Source organism: Aulonocara sp. 'chitande type north' Nkhata Bay, linkage group LG20 (assembly GCF_057382095.1).
Source record: "Aulonocara sp. 'chitande type north' Nkhata Bay isolate Kocher_YH1m ecotype deep benthic linkage group LG20, A_spYH_male_GT1.1, whole genome shotgun sequence".
Classification (NCBI taxonomy): domain Eukaryota; kingdom Metazoa; phylum Chordata; class Actinopteri; order Cichliformes; family Cichlidae; genus Aulonocara; species Aulonocara sp. 'chitande type north' Nkhata Bay.
The window spans coordinates 570233-594969 of NC_141363.1; the positions used below are offsets into that span (position 1 = coordinate 570233).

At 43.3% G+C, this 24737-nt stretch overlaps 1 protein-coding gene across 3 annotated transcripts in view; it reads left to right on the forward strand.

Moving 5' to 3' along the window:
- Nucleotides 1–24737, forward strand: part of LOC147304710 (ERC protein 2) — a 161827-nt gene that overhangs the window by 73427 nt on the left and 63663 nt on the right. For 2 of the 3 annotated variants that reach the window (XM_086276622.1, XM_086276623.1), the window contains 2 exons: nucleotides 3690–3783; nucleotides 14215–14375. In XM_086276622.1, the coding sequence (XP_086132748.1) occupies nucleotides 3690–3783; nucleotides 14215–14375 (255 nt within the window). Of the gene's footprint in view, nucleotides 1–3689; nucleotides 3784–10608; nucleotides 10762–14214; nucleotides 14376–24737 lie in introns of all 3 variants that reach the window. The other variant, XM_086276624.1, reaches the window with a different exon arrangement.

The window sequence follows — 24737 nt, forward strand, 5'->3', positions numbered from 1 at the left end:
GAAGGAAAAACTCCCTTTTAACAGGAAGAAACCTCCGGCAGCACCAGGCTCAGGGAGGGGCGGGGCCATCTGCTGTGATTGGTTGGGGTGAGAGAAGGAAGACAGGATAAAGACATGCTGTGGAAGAGAGACAGAGGTTAATAACAGATATGATTCAATGCAGAGAGGTCTGTTAACACATAGTGAGTGAGAAAGGTGACTGGAAAGGAAAAACTCAATGCATCATGGGAATCCCCGGCAGCCTACGTCTATTGCAGCATAACTAAGGGAGGATTCAGGGTCACCTGGTCCAGCCCTAACTATATGCTTTAGCAAAAAGGAAAGTTTGAAGCCTAATCTTGAAAGTAGAGATAGTGTCTGTCTCCTGAATCCAAACTGGAAGCTGGTTCCACAGAAGAGGGGCCTGAAAACTGAAGGCTCTGCCTCCCATTCTACTTTTAAATACTCTTGGAACAACAAGTAGGCCTGCAGAGCGAGAGCAAAGTGCTCTAATAGGGTGATATGGTACTACAAGGTCATTAAGATAAGATGGGGCCTGATTATTTAAGACCTTGTATGTGAGGAGCAGGATTTTGAATTCTGGATTCAACAGGAAGCCAATGAAGGGAAGCCAAAACAGGAGAAATCTGCTCTCTCTTTCTAGTCCCTGTCAGGACTCTTGCTGCAGCATTTTGGATTAGCTGAAGGCTTTTCAGGGAGGTTTTAGGACTTCCTGATAATAATGAATTACAGTCGTCCAGCCTGGAAGTAATAAATGCATAAAGAGTGAGTTTTTTAGCGTCACTCTGAGACAGGATATTTCTAACTTTAGAGATGTTTGGTTATTATAACCAAAACTTCCTCAATGGTTTTAAAGGTTACTGTTGTGTGTGTGGCAAGGTGAGAAGGTGTTAAATGTATTCATCTTTTTATTAGACATATTTCACATTCATTGCACACCAACATCAATCATGAAAACAGACAGTCATGCACACACACATGCTTCCAACTAAGGGCTGTGACAGCAAATATTTGCCCACATGTGGGGGCAGCTTGTCGGTTGCGCCCAGAATAAACACACCAGTGTGGATGTGGAATAATAATGTGGCGCATTTTAGCAGCTGCTTGGTCACAGCTTGTTTACAGTGTTGGAGGGTTCTCTTAAGCACTAATTTGTCACTGTCAGCTTTCTCGCACTTTCTGTTCATTTTCTTTTTCTCTTAAAGTACGAAGGCCTAACTGGGAGCTCAGAGATGTGTTTTAATTCTATTTTGAGCATATTTGTGAGTAAACATGAACTCTACCCTAAGACCAGGGTGCATGCATTTTGTGGTTAATGAGTGTCTAGTAGTAGTGAGTTTACTGTGAGGGCTTGTGTGTGTTTTCCATATTTTTTTAAACCTAATATGTGTGTGCCACATATACCAAGGCTCAGGGATTGGCGCGGAGGTTAATACATATCCATCCTGGCTGGTTACACAGTTCAACTCTGTAATCAGCACCTGAGCAGTACACAACGCTGACAGCAGATTTACTACCCATGTGTGTGTTTCTGTCAGTAATCAGACTCGTGGCATTTTATTTCTTAAAAGGAGAATGTGGGTTATGTGCACAGTGGTGCGCATGCATGTGCTCGCATCTCCTGTCTGCATATGTTTGTGTTTTGTTGTTGAAAGATTTACACAGCAGTGTCTCACCTACCTCAGTCGTGTCTTGTCTTGTCCCAGTCTGCTTTCTTGCTAAGACTCGGCACACAGCATTCATCCTTACCTGATGTACTGTACACAGTGCAGCTCTGCAGTCTTCTGAGATGAAGCATGCAGAACTTGTTTTAACTAATAAAACTAAACAAATAAAGCCAGATAAAGCAAGACAGGACAATGAAGCGAACTTATTTGTACGTGTTAAATATTGTGCTGTACTCAATAGTCGGTACACACACGCAGACGCAAACACGCAAAATAAAAACTGCAAGGAAGTGTAATTTATGCACATATGTTCACGTCATGTGGAAAACAACGTCCCCTTCTATGTGGTGCTTGCACGATCTCGCCAAGTTTATGCTGGTTTCCTCTGGGAGCCGCTCCTTCGCCCGTCATCACAGTGCAGCTGATAGTTGAAGCAATCTTTCAAAAGTGGACACAAGGGCCAGACTTTGCATGTTTGTCCCTCTGGAGCCATTCATTTAAAAAATCCCATTAGCCACAAGAATCTTTGAAATTTTCCCAGTTTAGCCATCGTTTCCATCTTAGGAAGCACCTGTTTTACCACAGAACCAGAGGATAAATGTCAGAGGTTTTACTTTTTAATTTATATGCTTTTGATTATAATTTATAACTTTTAACTTAAAACGTCTTCAGAGCCTCTTTGTTTCAAGTAAAGCACGGTTTTGCACCATGTTGTGCCAGTGGTCAGATATCAGTTGCAGCTGCACAGTGCTGGGCAGGCCGAGGATTTCCCCTCTGATAACGCTAGGATGTGTAAATACAGGTTCAGACATTTAACATTCACTCTGTATGATTTATCCCCCTGAAATATAATGAATTTCATGAAAACTCCTTCACCCTTGGCTCAGCTCTTCCATGCCCACACCAATTTTTGTATTATTGCTGTTATTATTGTTATTTTTTGTGTTGTGTAAGTATTTACCATCACACCAAATGTTAGAATCACCAGTTAACCTGACAAGCAATCTTTGGACATGTTTGTCAGGTTAAACCCAACAACCTTGATGCGAGGCCACCAATGTGCCTCTGTGCTGCCCAACAACTTGATATATAGGCTAACTTGTGCTCTGTGCTTAACCTACTCTAGTTTTTAATACTTTTTCACCCCTTTACGTTGTACTCAAAGTGCACTGCAAGCTGCACTTACAGACATATTTTTAAAGCTCGTGCACACATGGAAACCTGTAAGGGTGCATAGGGAGGTCCTTTGGTTTTAGTCTCTTGCCCAAGGACACTTCAACATAAGGATGCAGAAATCTTGGTCCCCGATTGCACACTGGCTTCCCATTGTTCCTCATACAAAGGATAGCTTAAATGCAAAAAATGTGTTTCCTGATGGGGCTTAATAATGACAATCTTCCACTTTTCTGGCATAGTTGGATAATGTTTTGATTCTCTTTGATACAGTAACTAAGTCCAAAGGCAATATACTTGAAGAAAACCTCAAGGAAAATTGGTTTTGTCATACATTTTAAGAAAATACATTTCAACTGGTGCACTATTTTTCTGAGGTGAAAGCCTCAAGTCCACTCTTGACTTAAAAAGATGTTGCCTGTGTTTGTGGCATCTGTTTGTTGAGTTTTCTGACCGCTCATTCATGCAACATGTCTTCATCTGCATCTTGAAGAGTTTCTTGCATTTGTACATGCAATCACTTGCTAGACTCATTCTGTAGGCGTCCATAAGCATTTTTTCTACTTGCCTCGAATTCTACTTGCATGGTGTTGAAGGTTTGATTAATTATTTCCCCTTTTCTTTTTTGTTGAAGAAAATGGTCATTTTGATGAATATTTTTATGGATAATTGTCGTCTTTAAAAGGCTCAAATATGTCAAAAAAGCAAGCAGTTTTGTACTTTCAAATGACCGTATATCTCATAGCATTAAATTTAGTCATTTAATGTATTTCAGATTTTGATCATTGATATATGATATAACAAACACTCCTTGTTTATCTGTTGTCATCCATTTTTCTCTGTCTGAAGACAAATCAAGTCTCCTAACATCCAGAAGCAGACGGTGCCAGGCGAGATGAGGAAAGACGTCCTGATTGATGGACATCCCCACTCGTTATCACAGGTTTGATTATGTTCGTACGTTTATGTCAGTGTTATGTTTGGATTCTTTTTCATGTTTCCAACCAGCAGAGTTCAGTTTGGTTCATTCTCAGTTCATCTACCTGTTTTTGTTTCCCCTCTCACCACCAATTGCAAATGATGTCGATGAATTTCTTCTTCTTCTTAGCTGTGCTGTAGTCCCTCCATTCATAGATCTCAGAGTCTTAACCAGAAACAAAACTCAGTTCCATACCTAAAAACTGCATCATGGTGACTCACATGGGAATAGCAGCACACTGTGTCTAGTCAGACCTCATGATGTACCCTCTCTGATGTAATTTGTGTAGTTGCTTACCTGCTTAGACGTCAACAAGAGTGTTGACTCACTGTGTGAGTGCACACGTATACTTCTACTCGTCTGCAGGCTGAGGTGTTAATATACAGAGTGTAGCCATGCCAGGTTATCCCCAGGGGACGGATGAAGTAAAGTACATTTACCTTCCTGCCAAACAGACCAAGAGTCTCTCTCAGTCTGTTTTTCTGCTGAACTATTCTGCTATTTGTGTATTCTGGCAGCCAGCATTCAACTTCCTATTTCTGTATCTAAACAGTGTCTGTGAAACACACATTAGTTTTGCTGGAAAGAGACATGACGTGCATGTCAGGTACAGGGACGTGGGACACGCTGAAGCGGACCTTACCTAGTGCGTCCTTAGTGCGAGTCTTTTTGAAGTTACACTAACAGCTGAACGAAGCGCCCTTGATTCAGGTGTAGCATATAAATACAGCTGCAAGCTTTGGGACAAACTTCCTTCTTTCATGTGCGAAAAATAAAACTTACTCCAAACTCCTTTGGTGGCCTTTCTCTATTTTTTGTAAACATCTTCATATTTTGAACTCTGTCGAGCTGGCTGTAGCAACAGTCCCCATGAATATACAGCACTTTACATTCAAATGACATCAATCGTTTTCTAGATTACAGCAAAGTATATTTGCGCTCCTCTTGAATGTCAGACAGGCCTCCAAGTGCTGCTGTTCGTCTTTTAACTCGTTCCAGTGGAGGTGACCACATCACTCTAACTCTTGTTGACCTTCAGTGTTTACCAGATTTTACTGCTTGTTTTCGAAGCTTACACGGTCATTCGCCTTTATGTTTGTGATCTCTTTTACTCTCCTCGGCTCTTTGAGGTTCTTTAAAAAGCCCTTTCTGAAAATCTCTGATTCGTATTTTTTTTTAAATATTATTATTATTATAGCATATTATTAGCAGTGTTATCATTAGTATCATTTATCCTGAATACAATATAACCATCACATTTTTGTTGACTACATCATTTAATGTTTGGGATGGCACTAAATGTGGCAGACGCTCAGATATGTCAATTGGGAGAGATTGGAGAAGAAGCATCTTGGATAAGAAGCTTTGAGAAAGGCCTCGGGTCTGCAAAATTTTGTTATTTCCATTTATTTTTGTAGTTATTGAATATATTAAAAAATACTGAGCAAAGGAAATGTTCATCTTCAAGCAGATACATGCAATCAGACTGAAATCCCTGTTTATTGTCATTGATCTGTGATGCTCCACCCTCCTGGTTTCCTGTGCTATTCTTTTCTGTTTCCTCTGGCAAGAGCCTCAGTCGGTCTTCAGAGCAACCGGCTGCACCTGAGAGGTGGGCGTGGCCAAGAGAAGAAAAAAAAGCAGCTCTTTCCAGCTGCTCTCATTCTTAATAAGTAATCTGAGCCAGATGTTCTGCATAACAATACACAGAACAGTTTTCACAGGACTACATGATTCCACCACAGCATTGCACTTGGGCTGAGCTTTGGTTCATCGTCCTGTTGCATTCATGTCACATTTGACTCTAGAATGCTTTCGTGTACAGACAAGTTCACGATTAACTCCATAACTGCAAAGTGCTCAGGTCCTGTAGCTGTAAAGCCCAAATCATCATCCCTCCTGAGGTTGTTGCAGAGGTTGTGTAGTTTGTTTGGTTGGTAATGTGCATACCTACAGGAAGTAGTATGTTCTTTTAGAGAGAAGAGGCCTTCTCCTGACAGCCCTTCCAAACAAGCCATACTTGTCTGGGATGGAGCTCTTAGGTTTAATGCAATTATTCTGAGACTCTGTTTACAGTCTGACCTTGGGGTGAATTTGCTGGGACGCCCACTACTGGGAAGATTATGGGATTGTGTTAGGATGAACCAGAACGCTCCAGACCATTAAACTTCTGCTTTTACAAAGATATGTTACACCTAGACTATAAAAGCTGCTGCTACTCACCTTCTTAATTCTGTGGGTGTACTTAGTTTTCCACAGCACTACATGGTGTCCTGTGAAAGCTCTTTTTTTCACTGGACTGTAATTCCTTTTGTGCTGACATCTTACATAACATTCTTGCATACTTTCACTTATCCATGCGTGCTTTATAACGTTAACTCCTTTCATGTCTCAACACAGATTTTTAGCCGTGCCAGCGGCATGGCTCTAAAGCTTTCTCGGTTAATCTTGATATTTAGAGAACTATTCAGTGGATTGCCATGAAACTCGATACAGACATCCACTATACTTAGTGCTTAAACCCTAACTTTGATGATCTACCAGCTTCTTCCACAACAAACTTTTGCATCTTTTTAACATTTGCGGTTCAAAGTTAAATGTTCACTGGATGAAATCTCATGAATTTGGCACACATTTGTCTCCTCAAGATGATTTTAATCATGTTGGTAACTCCTTCAGCAAAACCTCAATTCTAATACACTTCATTGAGAACATTCCCATCAACCTATTTCTGGGCATTAATAACTGTTACTATGTCATTAACCTAGAAGGACAATCATGGCAAACAATAGTGCGGTTACAAACGAGCATGCTAGCTTTGACAGTCTTGATTATGCCAAAGCTAACATGTAGTCCAAAACAATGTTGTGCTTAAGCTTTGAGGATATAGTCTCACTGAACCACAAAGGCGGCTGTAGAGTCTTAGACTTGTTTTAAAATGAACATAAAATTCACACAAACTCCATTAGAACAGTTTATAATATAGATATTTCTGTCTCCAGACCGTCTGACGTCAAAGACTCCTTTGATCCTTATGAGTTATTGCAAAATCCACTTTAACAGTGATTTCACATGTGCACCACATTTTAGTCAATTCGATTGCGCAGTTAAGTTGAAGAAAAACGTTTCCCCATTTTTGGGGCAGGTTTCAGAAGAAATTTATCACTTGGACATCAATCCAACATGAATAAGACTTAAGTTTCTTAGACGTCAGCTAATAGACAGCAATTTAATGTAATACATTTTGAGGTAAATATAGGAGGAATTTGTTAAAAATGCAACAAAGGCATACCAATAAAACATTGAAATGTTGAAGTCAGGTTACATTAGATCAAATATTCACTGGCTATGGAGACACAACATACAATCTGTATATCCGGTCGTTAAGTGATGACGTGACGAATCCTACTTCCGGGTCTAAAGTAGTCTGCGTTTAATATGGCTTTTGTGTTGTTAACATGTTTAATGTTTTGTATTTTCTTCTATTTGATCTCAAAAAGCTCCTAAAACAGTCAGTGATCACTGTTGACCTCAGCTTTTATTACCGCTAATCATTTATTTAAGCTCAGTTTTTAAAACCTTAGGATGTAACAGCAGTATATGAATGACTAACCTCGTATTGTGGATGGATTATCTCAGTTGTTCTCCTGGCTGAAGTTTGGTCCTTTTACAGCATCCTGCCATGCGATTACATTTGTTCCTGACCACCGAGAACACTCACGTTAACTTTTATCGAGTGGAAAAAAAGTTAGCTTGTTTATATTATGCTAACATAGCTGTGTCGCTAGCGGTCACGTAGCACATCATTATATACCAGCTAGCCCAACTTCAGTAACCCTACAAACGTCACTGCTGTTTAGTTTCTGTCTTCATTTATGTTGGAAGTGATAACAGAGCTGTACGTTTGAATTTGTTTCCAAAACCCCGCAGTCAGGACATGCTATATTGTATTTAGATAGAAGCTAGCGAGCTAACTCCCTGCTAACTTCTAACTCCGTTAAATGTCATAAATTCCGTTTTCATGGATGCCTGGATGTTAAACTCAGTTGTTACACCTGGTAGAGCAGAATGCTGATCATTTTATTAAAGATGAAAGACTTTAGACAGTTTTTCAACTCACAGTAATGCCACAGTGATCGTTTGATATATGGACCTGCAGCGGAGTTTAGACCCAGACACGGCTAGTGACGTCAGACATTACGACCGGATTGTGTCTGCTCAGCGGTGAGGCTGGTTGTGGCCTCTTCCTTTCTCTTTCCACTGCTCTCTGTCTCTCTCTTATCTCTGGCTCCATCAGGAACACAGCACGCTCCAAGGGTAAACACACACAAACAAACTCTCCCAATCTTGCCAGAAGAGTTTATGTGGGATGGAGCGATAACATCTCTTTGCTCCATTGTCTCCATCGCGCCACGCTGCACTTAACAAACACAGAGAAAACACATCGGAAGTATTCTCCTCAAACCTTCACACCGGCCTTTTATTTCTCTTTTATCTGTAACTGAGAGGCATCAGCAACCCTCGGTGCTCACCTGTTTTTGAAAGTGAATTATAGCAAGGAAGGTTTCTTCTTTTTGTGTTTTTTGTTTTGTTTTTTGATTTAGGGGGAAATGTGAAGAAAAAAAAGATTGTTCCCAGAGTCTGTAAACTGGACCTAAATTACTTATGAGATGTCTGGCCCTGCACACATATTTAGCATATTTTAAATTATGAAACACAACAGTTCATAAAGACTGAGACAGATGTCTGATCATAGGTGCACAGCTGCTGGAAATGTGCATTCTCTCACTCTCCGCTCGTTTATGTAAGTGATCGTAATCCCTTCATCAAGCCAGAACAGACCAGAGCCATAATGATCCTTCCTGGGGGAATTAGGTGATGATTGTTGCTGCAGAGGCAATTATCTTTACTTTTCTCCCCGTTCTCTGTGCTTTTGTATCTTCTTGCCCTATTTTTCCCCATTCTTTGTAGTCTTGAAAGCCAGCGATATTCTCGTGTTACTAATAAAACTTAAAGCAAACATGTATGCACAGACACATTTATAGTGCACATTCATACAGGGGCAGACACAGCTTTCTGGTTAGGTTACACTCAGGGGTCCAGCAGTGGCAGCCCCATCTCAGTGGGGTGTGTGTGTGCGTGTTTCTGTCTGTTGGGTGGGGTCAGACCAGTACTTGTTGATTCTGGTGCATCGAGTTACTGCTTGTCTGTCACATCCAATTACAGTTTCGGACCGTTGACGCACTCGGCCTGGCTCTGTGTGTGCGTGTGGGTGTTTGTCGCTCACCTCCAGCTGTGCCATGCCGACGTAACGTGCCACAAGTATCCACTTGTGATTCGGATGGCTTGGCAATGTTTTCATCACACTTACGGATAATCCTGTTGCTGCAGTTTTAGTCTGCACCACTGACTCGCTCAGTGAGTTAGCCTCCTGCACTGATGGGCTGATAATTGTACCAACCTTATACTTATTTCCTCTTCTTTAGTATTTATTGGAGGCACTTAATAAGCTATTCATGTGCAACTTGTGTGTTCCTGGCGCTGTCTCATAAAATGACTTTCACTACATGTGTGGAATCCATCACAAGCGATTTCTCTTGTAATACAAAATATTTTCTAGATCCCTGTCAGACATGAGACATGTGCACATTTACAGGGCAGCTAAAGCTGGCTGATGCCACTCTTTCAAAGATTATATTCACTTTCACAAACATGTAGCATCTATTTCTGAGATGAAATATCATTTTAACAGCAGTCAGCCAGACTTATTCTCACGTTTCCTAGAGAGCGTCCGGCCATCCCTATTACTCAACAGTGCTTATTGCTTTTCACATACCTCGTTCACATTTATATTTTACATGTAGATGTAAGGCATGAGTATATCAGGTTTGTGACACTTTTGTTGCTCCTTATGGACAGATTTTGTAGCGTGTTGCCATTAATTGTTCTTTCTTACATACCCTTCTTATTGTCATCTTGTGTCACTGTGACTCTACAGAGAATTATGGGACTATATGTTTCCGTAATAGTTAAAGGCTCATTGTTTGATATGAGTTCAAACCAGAATTTGATTGTAATTCTATAATTCAGATCTGGGGTTTAGTGTGAAGTTTATAAGTTTGCTTTATCAGTTCATTAGTTTAACCATTTAAAATCACTGGAAACTGTTTCCTCGTCCACGTGTCCACAAAGCTTCTGTAGTGCTCCCAGAAAAGTGTGAACGTGTGAACTAGAAAGTGAGTCAACGCTTTCGGTGCTGCAGAGAAAGTTGACAAAAAAAGAAAGGTGGCGAGATGGAGAATCAGAGGGTTTATTATTTCTGTCCAGTGTTTTCTTTCACAGTTCCATCAACCAGGGTGGAAGCGGATCCTTTTCTTCCACTCACCATAGGTGTGAAAGGCCACACACAAACTGCATGTAAATGCACACAGTCTACTCCACACCTACAGATTCTCACACTCACATGGATGGCAGCAAAGGTCACAGCACTTAGAAACTCTTTCTGCCCTACTTCTCTCTCTCTTGTGTCTCGGCTGTGTCTAATTCTTCATGTGGGAAGTCTGTTTGCTTCTCTAGCTGCAGGATTTGTTTTTCTTTTCTTTCATTTCTGATTTAGCTAGAATGATTTTTTTTTTTGCAAAGGACCAAACAGTGCAGTGTGAATGCAGATGATTTGTGCACCAAATCGTTTGAACATTTAAGAACAAACTATACTGAAAAAACATTCATCTTCCTGCTTTTTGCTGCTTTGCTTCCAAAACCCCTCCCCTTAAATCTTCATGCCCCTAGCTTCCTCTTTTGGCTTCCCAGGATGCCATGCGGGACACAGCTGAGCGGATCATGGAGCTGGAGAGGGCACTGAGAGAAAGCATGAACACCTCTGCACATAGGGAGGCTCTCTGGGCACAGGAGGAGGCTGCCCGGGTTCAGGCCCAGAGACAGGTTTACCCGGCGTAGCGCACGCGTATCGGGCGCCATACCACCATATACATTTACTCGCACGCATGCACACAGATAGTCTCGAGGCTCTCCACACAGGTTTCCTTGTGTACCTTTTAAACTCTGTGATCAGTTGATCAGATCATTCAGGACTTCAGGACCACTGCAAAAAACAAAACTTAACTGCGCCTCCATGTGGTTCAAAATGTAGCTGCAGGCAGACCATTATATCATTATTACCAAATGGGTAGTTGCCTTTTGTTTCCTCTCTGTTATTGCTTTTTCTTCTTAATTTACTTTTTATTCTCTAAACACTCTTTTGTTTATTTTATTCTTCTTGACTGAAATTTCAAACCAAAAAAAAGGAGAAAAATTTCCAGTGGCCTCCTTTCGTTTTTTCTTGTTAACTTTGCATCTTTGAAAATGTAAGCATACGTTTGAGATGTTGTGAGTTTATGTCTCTGTAAGCAGAGTGACTGACAAAGCTGGAGACTTGATGGAGCACAGGTTGCCCCTTTTAACCACATGTCCTGCTTATCTGGCTGCCTTTCTGGCTGCCTGCTGGTCCGTCTACAACTTTGAGCAGGCCCCAAAAAGGTTTACGTGTATGTGTGTGTGTGTGTGTGTGTGTGTACGTAGGTGTGTCTGCGGTGGGAAAGAGAAACAAGGCAAGGGAGTGTGTTTCCTCTCGGTGTGAGCATGCATTTGAATGAGAATGACCTCGCATTACTTACGAGTGCCACAAGTAACATGAGAGCAATCGGCGGTTAAAACAAGAACCAACATTTTGAGGCAGAATGGCGGCTATATTGCCTCAAACACACACGTGTGCTTCCTGGGAGAGTTTAAAAGATGAAGAGAGGCCGGAGCAGCAAAGTAAGAGAAGGTCAAACTCAGTTTAGAAAATTTTGCGAGCGCCAGCGCTAACTGCGGCTTGTTTTTTTTTGTTTTTTTTCTCCCTTCTTTTCACAATTTCTGTACTTTTGCACGCTTGACTTGCATTCAGCATGGATACTGTGTTTATCAAACAATATTCTGATTCACTGCAAAGTCAGAAAAGTATATTTATGTCTGAGGGACTTTTTGCACGCATAGAAGTAAATGATTCAGCTGTGACCTGAGATTACCCAAAGATTCAGGAAAAGCCTTTTCTAGCTGATGACACATTAACATTCATTGACCCCACGAGCCATAGTCACAAGCCTTTATTATAAGTCAATCCAAACCCTACGCATAGAAAACATACCGAGCCAGCGTGTGGTCATACTAGCGACTGAACTTGACACGAGCTGAACTAGAATGGAGTTACAGCCACACTGTTGACACAAGGAAAGCTGCCCGAGTGCTCAAGGTGCTCAGTCACCGATGCTCACTGTTCGCTGTCAAAGGAGTGAGCTTTGTCAGCCAAAATAACGTTACCACATAAGACGGGAGCGGTTCAGCATGCCATCATTTTAAAACTAGACAGTTGTCAGTCAATCACCAGTCTTGCCTTGGAGACTGGAAAAGAGTGCGTGGAGCGACTTAGAGAGGAACCAGTTCCTTTGAAACATCACCTGACTCTGGCACTGCTTCAGCCCGCCCTGCCAAACTCACATTCTCACCCCTCCTCTCCTCACTCTTTGCTTGATTTTCTTCTTTCTTCTCCCCTCTGTCCCAGAGTAATCAGTCTCATGATGTGTAATGCGCTGAAAGTCTTCCATCAGCCTGACCTGCTGAAATGGAGCATGGGTAATGCCCTGGGTCACTTTTTTTCACACCCTTGTTTTCTAAGTCTCTCACTCCCTCTGCCTCTCGTCTTTCTCATACAATCATCTCTGCTGTCCAGCCACTGTCCCGAGCCTTGCGTGTTCCCATCTGCCTTCTTAAGTTGTCTCACGCAATTATCTCCGCGCTCTCTCTCTCTTGTTCTTGATTTCTGCTGTTTTGCTCTCCCCTCTGTGGCGTTTGAACTAGGCCTTTGAACCAGCAACACAACGCAAACGGACAAGAGGGATTTGGCCCTTACCTCTGAGCCCTCAATCAGCTTATCAACTAAAGGGGCTTTGGGCCAGCCTTAGAAGGCCTTAGCCTGGCTGGGGGGCTTTGCCTTGAAGTTGAGCTAAATTAGCACGCACAGGCTCACTGCTAAGCTGATTAGGTCCCTAATTTCACTAAAATGCATTGTATTCCTTATTAATGATGTGATTGTGAAGTGAGGGCTAGCCTGGGTGGTGGACTAATAAGGGACTGGGAAGGGAAAAGTTGGTGCATGAGGGTTGATAGGCATGTGGTGGGTGTAAGTGGAGCTGTGTGTGTGACCCTTGGCTTTCAAGAAGAAAAGATTGGCTTTGTATGCACTCGATCCTGGAATCAAACAGTGAATATTAAAATGGTGTAAGTTTGGAGACGTGCATATTTTGACGTTGCTCGGTCTATTAACAGCTAGAAACTACTGAGGTCAATTGTTCTTGGCAGAGCTATGGGGTGTATTTTATTGAATATATTGAATATTTTGTTACATTTTGAAGAAGTTTTGACTGAAAGTCGTCATTTTCCAACCGTACTGTTTAAGTTTCAGCGCTCCGCACTCCCTTTGCTTTTTTCTTCTCGTATTCAGCGTGTGATATTCATGAAGAGTGAGCACGTAAGCTGACATCTGTGAAACACACCTAGAAAACTGGAGGAGATGGAAACTGTCCTGAAAATGTGTGAACCATTTGGCTCCTTCATAAAAGAGGCCCATTCCTTTCTCTCATGTCCTACCCCATGCAGTGGTTTTCCCCAATAATCCTTTTCTCTGCATTTTTCTTTCTCCTTTTTTTCTTCCAAACTTTAGATTTTTTTTACCCTGTATCACAAATTAGCAGCTCATCAAAAGTAAACAATGATAAATGTATGTTCCTGTTGTTTTACATTTACATCTGTACATGCTTGAGTAATACTGCATCCTATTGTGAAGTGCTAGCTGTTAGACAATTAGACACTTCCTGTCTAATGACGCCCTGAGGTCATATCCTGTCAGACACACATGTGTGTGCAGATACAGAGGATGCAGTCAAGAGGTTGATCATTATCCTCAGCTCTAAAGCACAACTGCACTTGAGAATATGATAAGTGAAAGGCGAGGGTTGAGAGGAGAGGGTCAGAACAATCACTCAGCTAACCTGTGACCCCGAGTAATTTCTCCTGCTCCTAAATGTCAGCTGGCCATTGATTTTCAATGTTTAGGCTGTCATTTTATGTCATCTTTTAGCAATCCAACACACGTTCTTGACACACACACAGACAGCAGATAACTTGTCCTATATCAAATTACTTTAGCATGCTCACTTCTGTGTGTGAGTGTGCATGCATAAGTGCAGAATAGACATGTTTCTTTGTATTATTATAAACTTATCTTATAATTAAGAACGGATCAATGTGGGTCCTCTAGTGTGTTTATACCACCTTCCTTCTTTGTCTTCCACTGAATAGCTGGAGGAGCTGATGGGAGCTTTGGAGAAGACGCGCCAGGAGCTGGACGCCACAAAACTGCGTCTGTCCTCCACTCAGCAGTCGCTGCATGAAAGAGACGGACATCTGAACAGTCTGCGACAGGAGAGACGAAAGCAGCTGGAGGAGATTCTGGAGATGAAGTGAGTGTCGCAGTCACCTACATGTCTACATATACCGCACTCACTTTCAGTTACATTAGGTAGCTTTTAGTTGAAGTTTAACTGAATTGAGTACAGCTGTCGGCCCAAACATCTGTCTTTACAAAGTGGTTAGTGTTGTGGTTTAGGTCACAATATTAGAAACGTGCCATTTTCATGTGCTTATTGTTTAGGTTAAAGTTAAAGGCAACGTTCTTGCAGTGCAAGATGTGTAGTAAAATGAGTAGCACTGGATATTTTAGTAATAAGATGCTAACAGAGGGGTAAAAATTTGAGTCATGCTGTATTACTACTTTAGAAATACACCATGTTTTTAGGTAAGAAGTCACAGCACTGGACACCATGTTTAACATTATTTCCCTGAAACATCAGGACTGTGTGAATAATTTCAGTTGTAAGAAGTTAATTATCAAATGTTTTACTTTTTTAAAAATCATGTGATTTGATGCATCTGAGGCAGTTTGGGGTTCAGTATTGAGTCAGGGAACACATCAACATGCAGACTGGGAGAGTCTGGAATTAAACCACTGTCCTTTAACTTTCTAATCTTTGTTTTTGGCTCCATTACACTATTACATAAATGCCATTCAAATGTATCTCAAGTAGAAATTGTTGATCCCAAGTTAATGTTTTCAGTTACATAGTAATTTCTTAGTTATGCATTTTTAAAATTAAATTATTGCCCCAGTACCCCACGTGTTGACACGGAGCTACCATATCGACTGGTAGTGAGCGATTCTACACTTTTCTACTCAGTTTAAACACTTTCTTGCTACAAACCTCATTCACCCTTTCATACAAAAGCCCTTTTCTGTGCATAAGCACTAACTTAATGTTCACAAACACTATAATAAATGCATTCAGGGGAACTCTTGGTTAAGTATATTGTCCAAGGATACTTTGACATGCAAGTTGGAGGATCGAACCCCTGACCCTCCGATTGGTAGACGACCTGCTGTACCTCCTGAGCCACAGCTGCCTCCGAAGGGGGGATAAAAGTACACTAAAAGTGTGAGTGCAAGTGACTGACAGCCCATAAAAGTAGATTTTCTTTTTTTGGCATGGTATGATGGGCACTGGCATGATTTACTCACTGTTTTATCAAGAACATTTGTAAAAATAGCAGCATTTTTTTCACTGCAGCTCATAAACCTGTGTCTAATATTGTATTAGGCACATTTATCTGCTCACCTGTTCACATATGCGTTCGTGTTTGAGTGTGATATAGACATCAGCTCTGAGGTGTATTCTGAAGCAGGATCAGCCGTTGTCTAAAGGTGCCTCGTGAAAAGTTCAGTTTATTGAGGACAGGTGGTGTAGTCTTAGATTTGTGTGCAGCTCTTGCTTCGTGTGTCTTTGTGACACAGAGGGAGTTAGAGCAGAAGGAAGCTTACGAGGAGGATGTGTAGAACTGTTTGCATTTCCATGTGTGAGTGTATGTCAGTGGTTGTGTATGGATGTGTGAGTGAGTTCAGTGATCTGCAAGTGGCTTGGCTACATGTGCGTTTGCTTTGAGCGCTCTGATTGAAGGAGCATGGAACCACATATCTGCTTGTCATGTGCTGCGGAGAAATGCCTTTAATGTCAGCTACTCAGTGCAGTACAAAAGAGAAGGCTGGCACATTCTGTATGTATTGAAAACACAATTGTTAAAGCCTACTGTGGCTTCAGCTCTTCAGACCACACATATCTGATGTACATATAGCTGTATAGGGTATTTCTGACTACTGACAGCAGGGTGCCCTTTGCCTGTCTATCTTCATACACACACACAAACACACACACTGCTGATACAAACCACCTTCCTGTCTGTTTCAATTTCCACCCTCCAAGCATTACTGGGAATGTTTATCAGTGGAAATGAATAACATATGATAAAGTCAGAAAGCGTGGTCTACGTACAGTATAGAAAAATGCTCAGCAAAGTAGCATGTGATTATTTTAGTGAGTTAGTGGTCCGGTAGCTTATATTGATTTTATTAGAAATATATCTGAGGAAGAAGGTTGTTGTGATGATTCGCTGACATGAACAACAAAAACAACAAAGTAGAACCTTCAGCTTTTGTTCAAGCCTGCATTGGTAAGACCTTTAGAAATGTGCCATTGATAAGGGGACATGAGAGGCATGAATGTGCATGTTTGTGTGTGTGGTCTGTTGTACACGGTTAAGTGTGTGTGTGCGTGAAGAGGTTAGAAGCAGGGGTTAGGGGTCACTGGTGATGAGGATTAAAGGACTGTTGAACTGCAAAGGGCAAAGCTTCGTGAGACTGACACACAGCTGAACAAGCTGCAAAGATACACTTGCAGAACGTACACACAGCCTCAGTGGAACTCGCATATAATCACTCACGTCTGCAGACATGCACATACTTACACAAACTGTGGCTTACTCCTTTAAAAGGGGCCATATTCCCAGAGCACAGCTCTGCTCCAAGTTAGCAGAGGGAAAGCTAAACAGGAAAGATAGAGCAATGAAAGAGAGGTAACAAGCGAGACACGTTAGGGGGAAAGCAGAAAACATTCGGGCAGAAAGAGGGAATGAGAGGGAGCAGAGAGTGGAATGGAGGGACTGCACATGCTGAAGCATTTCAAATCTTAAATCATGAGAGAAGTTTGATTGCATGCCAAGTTTCTCCTTCCCTCTGCTGTAATGTGGCATTTGTCAAGAAGACCAGCTGAAGCAAACCATGTGAGGCACGTCTCCAATGAATTGGAGAGCTTTCTGTGTGTGTCTTTAATGTGTGCATATATATGTGTGCGTGTGTGTGTCTGTGTGTGTGTGTGTGTGTGTGTGTGTGTGTGTGTGTGTGTGTAAGCCAGAGGGAGGTAGAGAACTCTTGGCTTTTCAACACTGTTAATGAAAGAGACAAGGAAGGAAAAAGCATTTTCAATACTCTCATTGCATTCTGGGTTTCCCTGTTCATCGTGTGTGTGTGTGTGTGTGTGTGTGTGTGTGTGTGTGTGTGTGTGTGTGTGTGTGTGTGTGTGTGTGTGTGTGTGTGTGTGTGTGTGTGTGTGTGAGAAAGAGAGAGGGAGAGCATTTTCATATTTGCCTTTTACAGATATAGCTATATAGCTGAATGCTTAATGCTTAAGAACACTGCAGGTCTCCTCTGTCACCCCACACCAGATTGAGTTTCCACCACACTGTACAATATTCACACACACATACAAACACTCACACTCACACAGATGGCCTCTGGAGGAGCTAGTCATTAAACAAGTCTTGGGTCATGGGGTATAGGTGCACAATAGAGAAATTATGTGTTTGGACATTTTGAATAGCTAGTCATTGAGATGTTTCCATAGTCTGAATAGGATAAAACTATATATGCCACAACATCGCAGTGGCTTACTGAACCTGATCCTTCTATAGACTTTGGGAATGTAGGTGATATTATCTCTGTTTACATTTCAGTGATGGAAACGACGATAGTGGAAAGAAAGGGGGGAAAAACAGTGGCAGCTTCGATGCAGAGTTGATAAAGCGGAACTTCTTTGGGGTAGCTAAGTGGCAAGTTGAAAAGTTAAGAGATGGAGGAAAAAATTACAAGACAGAATGAGGAAAAGAGGAAGTTGTATCATAGATTTAGGGAGGAAATAGTACATGATGGAGAATGATATGCTGGGCCAGGGATTGATGGAGGGACTGATGGATGTAGGGAGTGGTGGAAGAAAGAAAGGTGAAGCTGAACTATAGCTGTAAAGAGTTGGAAGAGCCATATGAAGAGCAGTTGTTGGAGTAAAATGACCAACTTTAGCACAACATATATCAGCAAATACCTGCATCACACTGAAACAAAGAACGCATACCTTTTAAATATTTTTACTTTTCATGTGGAGCATCCATCCATCCATCTTCATCCGCTTTGTCCGGGGCCGGGTCGCGGGGGCAGCAGCCTAAGCAGAGAGGCCCAGACCTCCCTCTCCCCAGCCACCTCCTCCAGCTTATCCGGGGGAACACCAAGGCGTTCCCAGGCCAGCCGAGAGATATAATCTCTCCAGCGTGTCCTGGGTCTGCCCCGGGGCCTCCTCCCAGTGGGACACGCCTGGAACACCTCACCCAGGAGGCGCCCAGGGGGCATCCTTGTCAGATGCCCGAACCACCTCAGCTGGCTCCTTTCGATGTGGAGCAGCAGCGGCTCTACTCTGAGCCCCTCCCGGATGGCCGAACTTCTCACCCTATCTCTAAGGGAGAGGCCAGCCACCCTTCGGAGGAAGCTCATTTCCGCCGCTTGTATCCGCGATCTCGTTCTTTCGGTCACTACCCACAGCTCGTGGCCATAGGTGAGGGTAGGGACGTAGATCGATCGGTAAATTGAGAGCTTCGCTTTTACACTCAGCTCCCTCTTCACCACGACGGACCGGTGCAGCATCCGCATTACTGCAGCCGCCGCACCAATCCGTCTGTCGATCTCCGGCTCCCTTCTCCCAAACTCGCGAACAAGACCCCGAGATACTTGAACTCCTCCACTTGGGGCAGGAACTCATCCCCGACCCGGAGTGGGCACTCTTTTTCGGCTGAGAACCATGGCCTCAGATTTGGAGGTGCTGATCCTCATTCCCGCTGCTTCACACTCGGCTGCGAACTGTTCCAGTGCGAGCTGGAGGCCCTCACCCGATGAAGCCAACAGAACCACATCAAAGCAGAGATGAGATTCTGAGGCCACCAAAGCGAAAGCCCTCCACCACTTGGCTGCGCCTAGAAATCCTGTCCATAAAAATTATGAACCGAACCGGAGACAAAGGGCAGCCCTGGCGGAGCCCATCACCCACCGGGACGAGTCCGACTTATTGCCGGCAATGCGAACCAAGCTCTTACAACGGTTGTATAGGGATCGAATGGCCCGTAGCAATGGGCCAGACACCCCATACTCCCGCAACACCTCCCACAGGACACCCCGAGGGACACGGTCGAATGCCTTCTCCAAGTCCACAAAACACATGTAGACTGGTTGGGCAAACTCCCATGCACCCTCAAGTATCCTCGAGAGGATAAAGAGCTGGTCCAGTGTTCCGCGACCAGGACGAAAACTGCATTGTTCCTCCTGTATCCGAGGTTCGACTAGCAGACGAACTCTCCTTTCCAGCACCCTGGCATAGACTTTCCCAGGGAGGCTGAGGAGTGTGATCCCCCTGTAGTTGGAACACACCCTCCGGTCCCCTTTCTTAAAGATGGGGACCACCACCCCAGGCCACAGGTACTGCCCCTGATCTCCACGCAACATTGCAGAGGCGTGTCAACCAGGACAGCCCTACAACGTCCAGAGCCTTCAGGAACTCGGGGCGGACCTCATCAACACCAGGGGCTCTGCCACCAAGGAGTTGTTTAACTGCCTCAGTGACCTCGCCCCCGGAAATTGGCGGGTCATTCCCCTCATCCCCAGACTCTGCTTCCTCCTCGGAAGACGTGTCAGTGGGATTAAGGAGGTCCTCGAAGTATTCCTTCCACCGCCTGACAATTTTCTCAGTCGACGTCAGCAGCGCTCCGCCAGCACTATACACAGTGCAGGTAGAGCACCGCTTTCCCCTCCTGAGACGCCTGACGGTTTGCCAGAATCTCTTCGAGGCAGTCCGAAAGTCTTTTTCCATGGCCTCTCTGAACTCCTCCCACACCAGAGTTTTTGCTTCAGCCACTGCCCGAGCCGCATTCCGCTTGGCCTGTCGATACCTGTCGGCTGCCTCCGGAGTCCCACAGGATAACCAAGCCCGATAGGACTCCTTCTTCAGCCTGGTGGCTCCCTTCACCTCTGGTGTCCACCATTTGGTTCGGGGATTACCACCACAGCAGGCACCAACCACCTTGCGGCCGCAGCTCAATGCAGCAGCTTCGGCAATGGAGACGCTGAACATGGTCCATTTGGACTCAATGTCCCCAGTCTCCCTCGGAATGCTGTTGAAGCTCTGCCGGAGGTGTGCGTTGAAGATCTCGCGGACTGGGGCCTCTGCTAGACGTTCCCAGCACACCCTCACTACGCATTTAGGTGCACCAGGTCTGTCCAGCGTCCTCCCCCGCCACCTGATCCAACTCACCACCAGGTGGTGATCAGTTGACAGCTCAGCCCCTCTCTTTACTCGAGTGTCCAGAACATATGGTCGCAGGTCTGGTGATACGATTACAAAATCGATCATCGACCTGCGGCCCAGAGCGTCCTGGTGCCACGTGCACTTATGGACACTCTTATTTTCAAACAAGGTGTCGTTATGGCCAAACTGTGATTTGCACAGAAGTCCAGTAACAAAGCACCGCTCGGGTTCAGATCAGGGAGGCCGTTCCTCCCAATCAGACAACAGCCCCCAGACAACATAGCCCCTGGGATCCCTGGGTCACACAAACCCCTCCACCACGATAAGGAAGCGATTCATGGAGAGGTGGAGCATGTTTTCAAGTAATTGGCCACCAATTGTTTTTTTTTATTTTAAATAAATAAAGTCAGTATTTAGTTCAAAAGAGCTTTGATTTCCTTAGTAGTCTTATACAGTTTTGAAGACACTTGGCAGGCAGGTTCTTCCAAGCATCTTTTAGTACTTGCAGCAGTTTGTCATTGGTTTTTGTTTCCTAATGAACTTCCCAACAGACTCGCTAATGTTAATATCTCTGTCGGCGATCATATTATGTGCTTCTGTCATTGAAGATGGCTTTTTTATTACTTTGAATATTTGGCAAAAAATGTCTTAACTTACATTTACTCGAAGTGATCTCCTACTTCTTCCTGGTATTGCTTGATGGACACAAATCTAAACTACTAAAGTAAGATTAAATAGAAAGCTTTAAATGCAATGATTAAACACAGAGAAAATATACTCTGAATAGCTGTTTCTTTGTGACAGTAACTGCTATAAGAATCCAATTTAATAACTAAATGAACATATAAAGAGACGTTGTAAATATGACATTAATATAGCTGTCTGCTTTTTCTTCTTCTCTAAAAAGGTTCTAAATAACATGTTGGACAGAAAGGCTGAAAATAACAAACAAGATCCTTAAGCTTTTTATATCCTATTATACCCACATTTGTCCTTGACGCTTGAAAGCCTTCTGAACAGTTATGGTGTGAGATTATACAAAAGTAAATTCAGGTCAAATGCCACCACTCATTTCTTTTATCATGTCTTCACTCAAGTGCAAATGAAATATTCTACACAGTGGAAACATAGCAAGACCTCAATTACAACTCCAGATTACATTCTGTCACATATCCATCTGCTGCCCGCTTACAGTAACTCATGGCATAATGAAGCTTAGAGCAGTAGCGACGTTATGACTTCAAAATCCCCAATGTAGACATCCTGTCTGCATAGCACCATCGCCATGGTTACACTGACTAAACACACAGAGAGACCAGCTGTACTGGCAAGGTCATGTCCCTGCTCACTGATCTCTCGCAGGGACCTGGACACACACACGCGGGTTTTCACAAACTTAAAAACGAACACACAAATGAATGCAGCATGTGCACACACTCACACACACCTTTAGACTGAAAAGCCTCATTTACACGTTCATATCTTCAGCAAGCCAATATAGGCAATATTATGTTTTTGTGGTTTTTCTAAAAATTACATTCACATATACTGACATCATTTTGCTAATGACTCTGAGCTCACGGAAATATATGACGTCACAGCATTTTGTACACAAGAACTTGAAGTGGATGCTCACACCTATGCACCTTTGCACAGCCATATGCGCACAATTACCGCGTGGCGTTATAGCACCATTGTTGTGATAGGTAATGATGAGACATGGAGGGTCAGTGCCGTATGTGAATGGGATTCTCTGTGTTGCAGCGATGAGGAGGGGCTGACTCCACATCACCTTCCCCTCTCTGAGCAAGTTTGTATGCGCGCCGCCTCGTGGGATCTTCAGCCCATTCATCATGTCTGTCTATGCTCCTGTGCCCTCTGACACATGTGTTTACCTTCGACGTGTGTGTCAGCTGTTGAGCCTATAGGTGTCTTATTATGTCAAGGCCTAGGCAGGCTCCACCCAGCTCCTCCAACTCGTCCTTTGAGGTTTTGTCAATGGAGGACTTCATCACATGGAAATGCTTCCAAGTCGCTTGTTCGGTATAGTAAGGTAATGGAGACTTCTTTCTAGATCCTATAATGCGAGCCGCAAGGGTGGAAACAAATAGTCCAGAGATACATGTAAAGTTTGCTCACGCATTTAGGTTTTCAAGTTGGATACTGCTCGGCTCGGCTAACACTCTTAGAGTTTGAATACTATATTTAACACTAAATCTTTGTAGCCATTTTCTCCTGGACCCAAATCTGCTCATGCCACAAGTTGGGCTGTTTTAACATCAATTATGGTTATATTTTATCACTACTTATTAATATTTTACTGGTGCCTATAGTCAGATAGCGTGCTTGGCAAGCACCGACTTACCCATTAAATATGATTTGGAAGTTCTGCACAGTTTGTAAACCCTGGTTTGAGTTTTGCATGGCTGCTGCACAGATGTACACTCTCTGTAAGCGTCAGTGTGAGAACTGCTGGGCCGAGGTACCAGTGAGGTTTCAAGAACCATGGAGTGGCTATGAGAAGTGGCATTGTCTCCTTAAGTTAAAGCGTAAGTGAGATGAAGGCTCATAAAAGTGGTGATGAACTGTGACACTCTGAGGATGTCTGCTGAGGGTCGACAGTGGATATACGTGTTTTGTTAAACTGATAGAGATGGAAGAGTCTTTCCAAAGAAAGACGCAATTTTTGTCCTAATCTGATAAATGACATATTGAAGTTGGAGTGATTAGGAAAAGAAAAGAAGTGAAAAAGATTTAAAAAACACACACACATGCAAAAGGAATGCAGTGATTGACAATCATAAGGAAAGACAGGGAGGCCACATCAAGGAGCCAATGGGGGAATGTTGCATGTGGAAACTGCCTTCAACTATGTACCGAGTTCCCCACTTGAGTAAAATCATTCTTTCAGTATCTCTTCCGACTTTTGCTTCATCGCTCTTTTAACACTGACCTACTTAACTTCCTCTGAGTATGAAACGTTCTCCCGCCTCTCTTTTTTGTCTGTTCTCCTCTTGTTTTATCTCAGGACGGGTGGAAGAGGGCCTGGAATTTATCACACATACCTAATAATTACTATCACAGGAAATGGTGCTGAGGAAATAGGTGCACCAGCGCTGCTAATTAGTGTCAGTCGCAAACACGTGCACACGCTTGCATGCACGCGCACACACACACTTAAAGCTTATTAGTGTCGTTTGGCCAGCGTATAAGGAGAACTCTCTGGAAAGCCCATGAATGCTGATTGGCCTTAGGGAGACTAACACCCCTAAGTTTACCCGGCTGTATAAATCTCAAGACTAATTGTGTGCGCAGGAGTGGGCAATTGATTAGGTGGGCCTTGCAGCCATAAAGAGGCAGCCCGGGACACAGCACCCAGAGGGGACCAGTGACGCCCTTCTAAACAATGGTCCTGCCCTCAGGGTCGCTAAAGGAATGAAAAGAAGAAAGGGCAGTCAAGAGAGGAAGTGCTTGTGCAGATATAAATGCTCATAAATCCAGTTAGAATTTAAAATTAGATTAATACACAACTGTGCATTTAGTTTGACAGATGGAAGCGTGAACTGAGAGTGAATAGAGAGTGTGCAGCGAGCGATTTTAGAATGGAAGAAAACCGTTTTAAATGCAGCTGCATGTAATATGTTGTTGAATGTGCTGCGTTGTAAAACAGCCCTTAAAAGAGTGGCTTAGTGAAATACCCTCATGGTTTACCATTATGGGCACATGAAAAACTGGTATACCCACACAAGTGAGTCAATGAGGCTTACTGGCATATATTCACACTGTAAACACCTCCAAGCCTCTGCGGTTGGCACACACACCTGAGCTCCGGCTCCTGTTTTTCTCCTCTGCGGCTTCTCTGGCTGACGTCTGTCTGTCTTTATCGTATGAGTGTCTCACAGCGCAATATTAAGGACTTTGTGTCTGCAGCTTTACTTCTGCGCGATCTCATCTAGTGCTCTTCGGTCACAGTAACGTATTGTTAAATAACACCCTAATAAAGTGTGTCGTCTTTCTGACTCTTTGTTGGTCTGACTGGAGTTTTTATTGGCCCTGCACATCTCTCAGTCTTGCTTAGATGGCTCCCAGGAGGTTTTAATAGAGAACAATGGCTGAACGGACCACTTCCCCAGCACAGGACTTCTCAAACACTGCGCTTCAGTCAGTATACACCACAGCAGCCCCTGGCATTTCTGGAACTTGTGTGTGTGTCTGATCTGGTTAATTCAGGGATATAGGCCCAAACTGTAATTATCATTATGTACTTCTCGGCAGAGGTAGGAAACAGCCCAAGCAAGTTTGGATGAGCATGTGTAT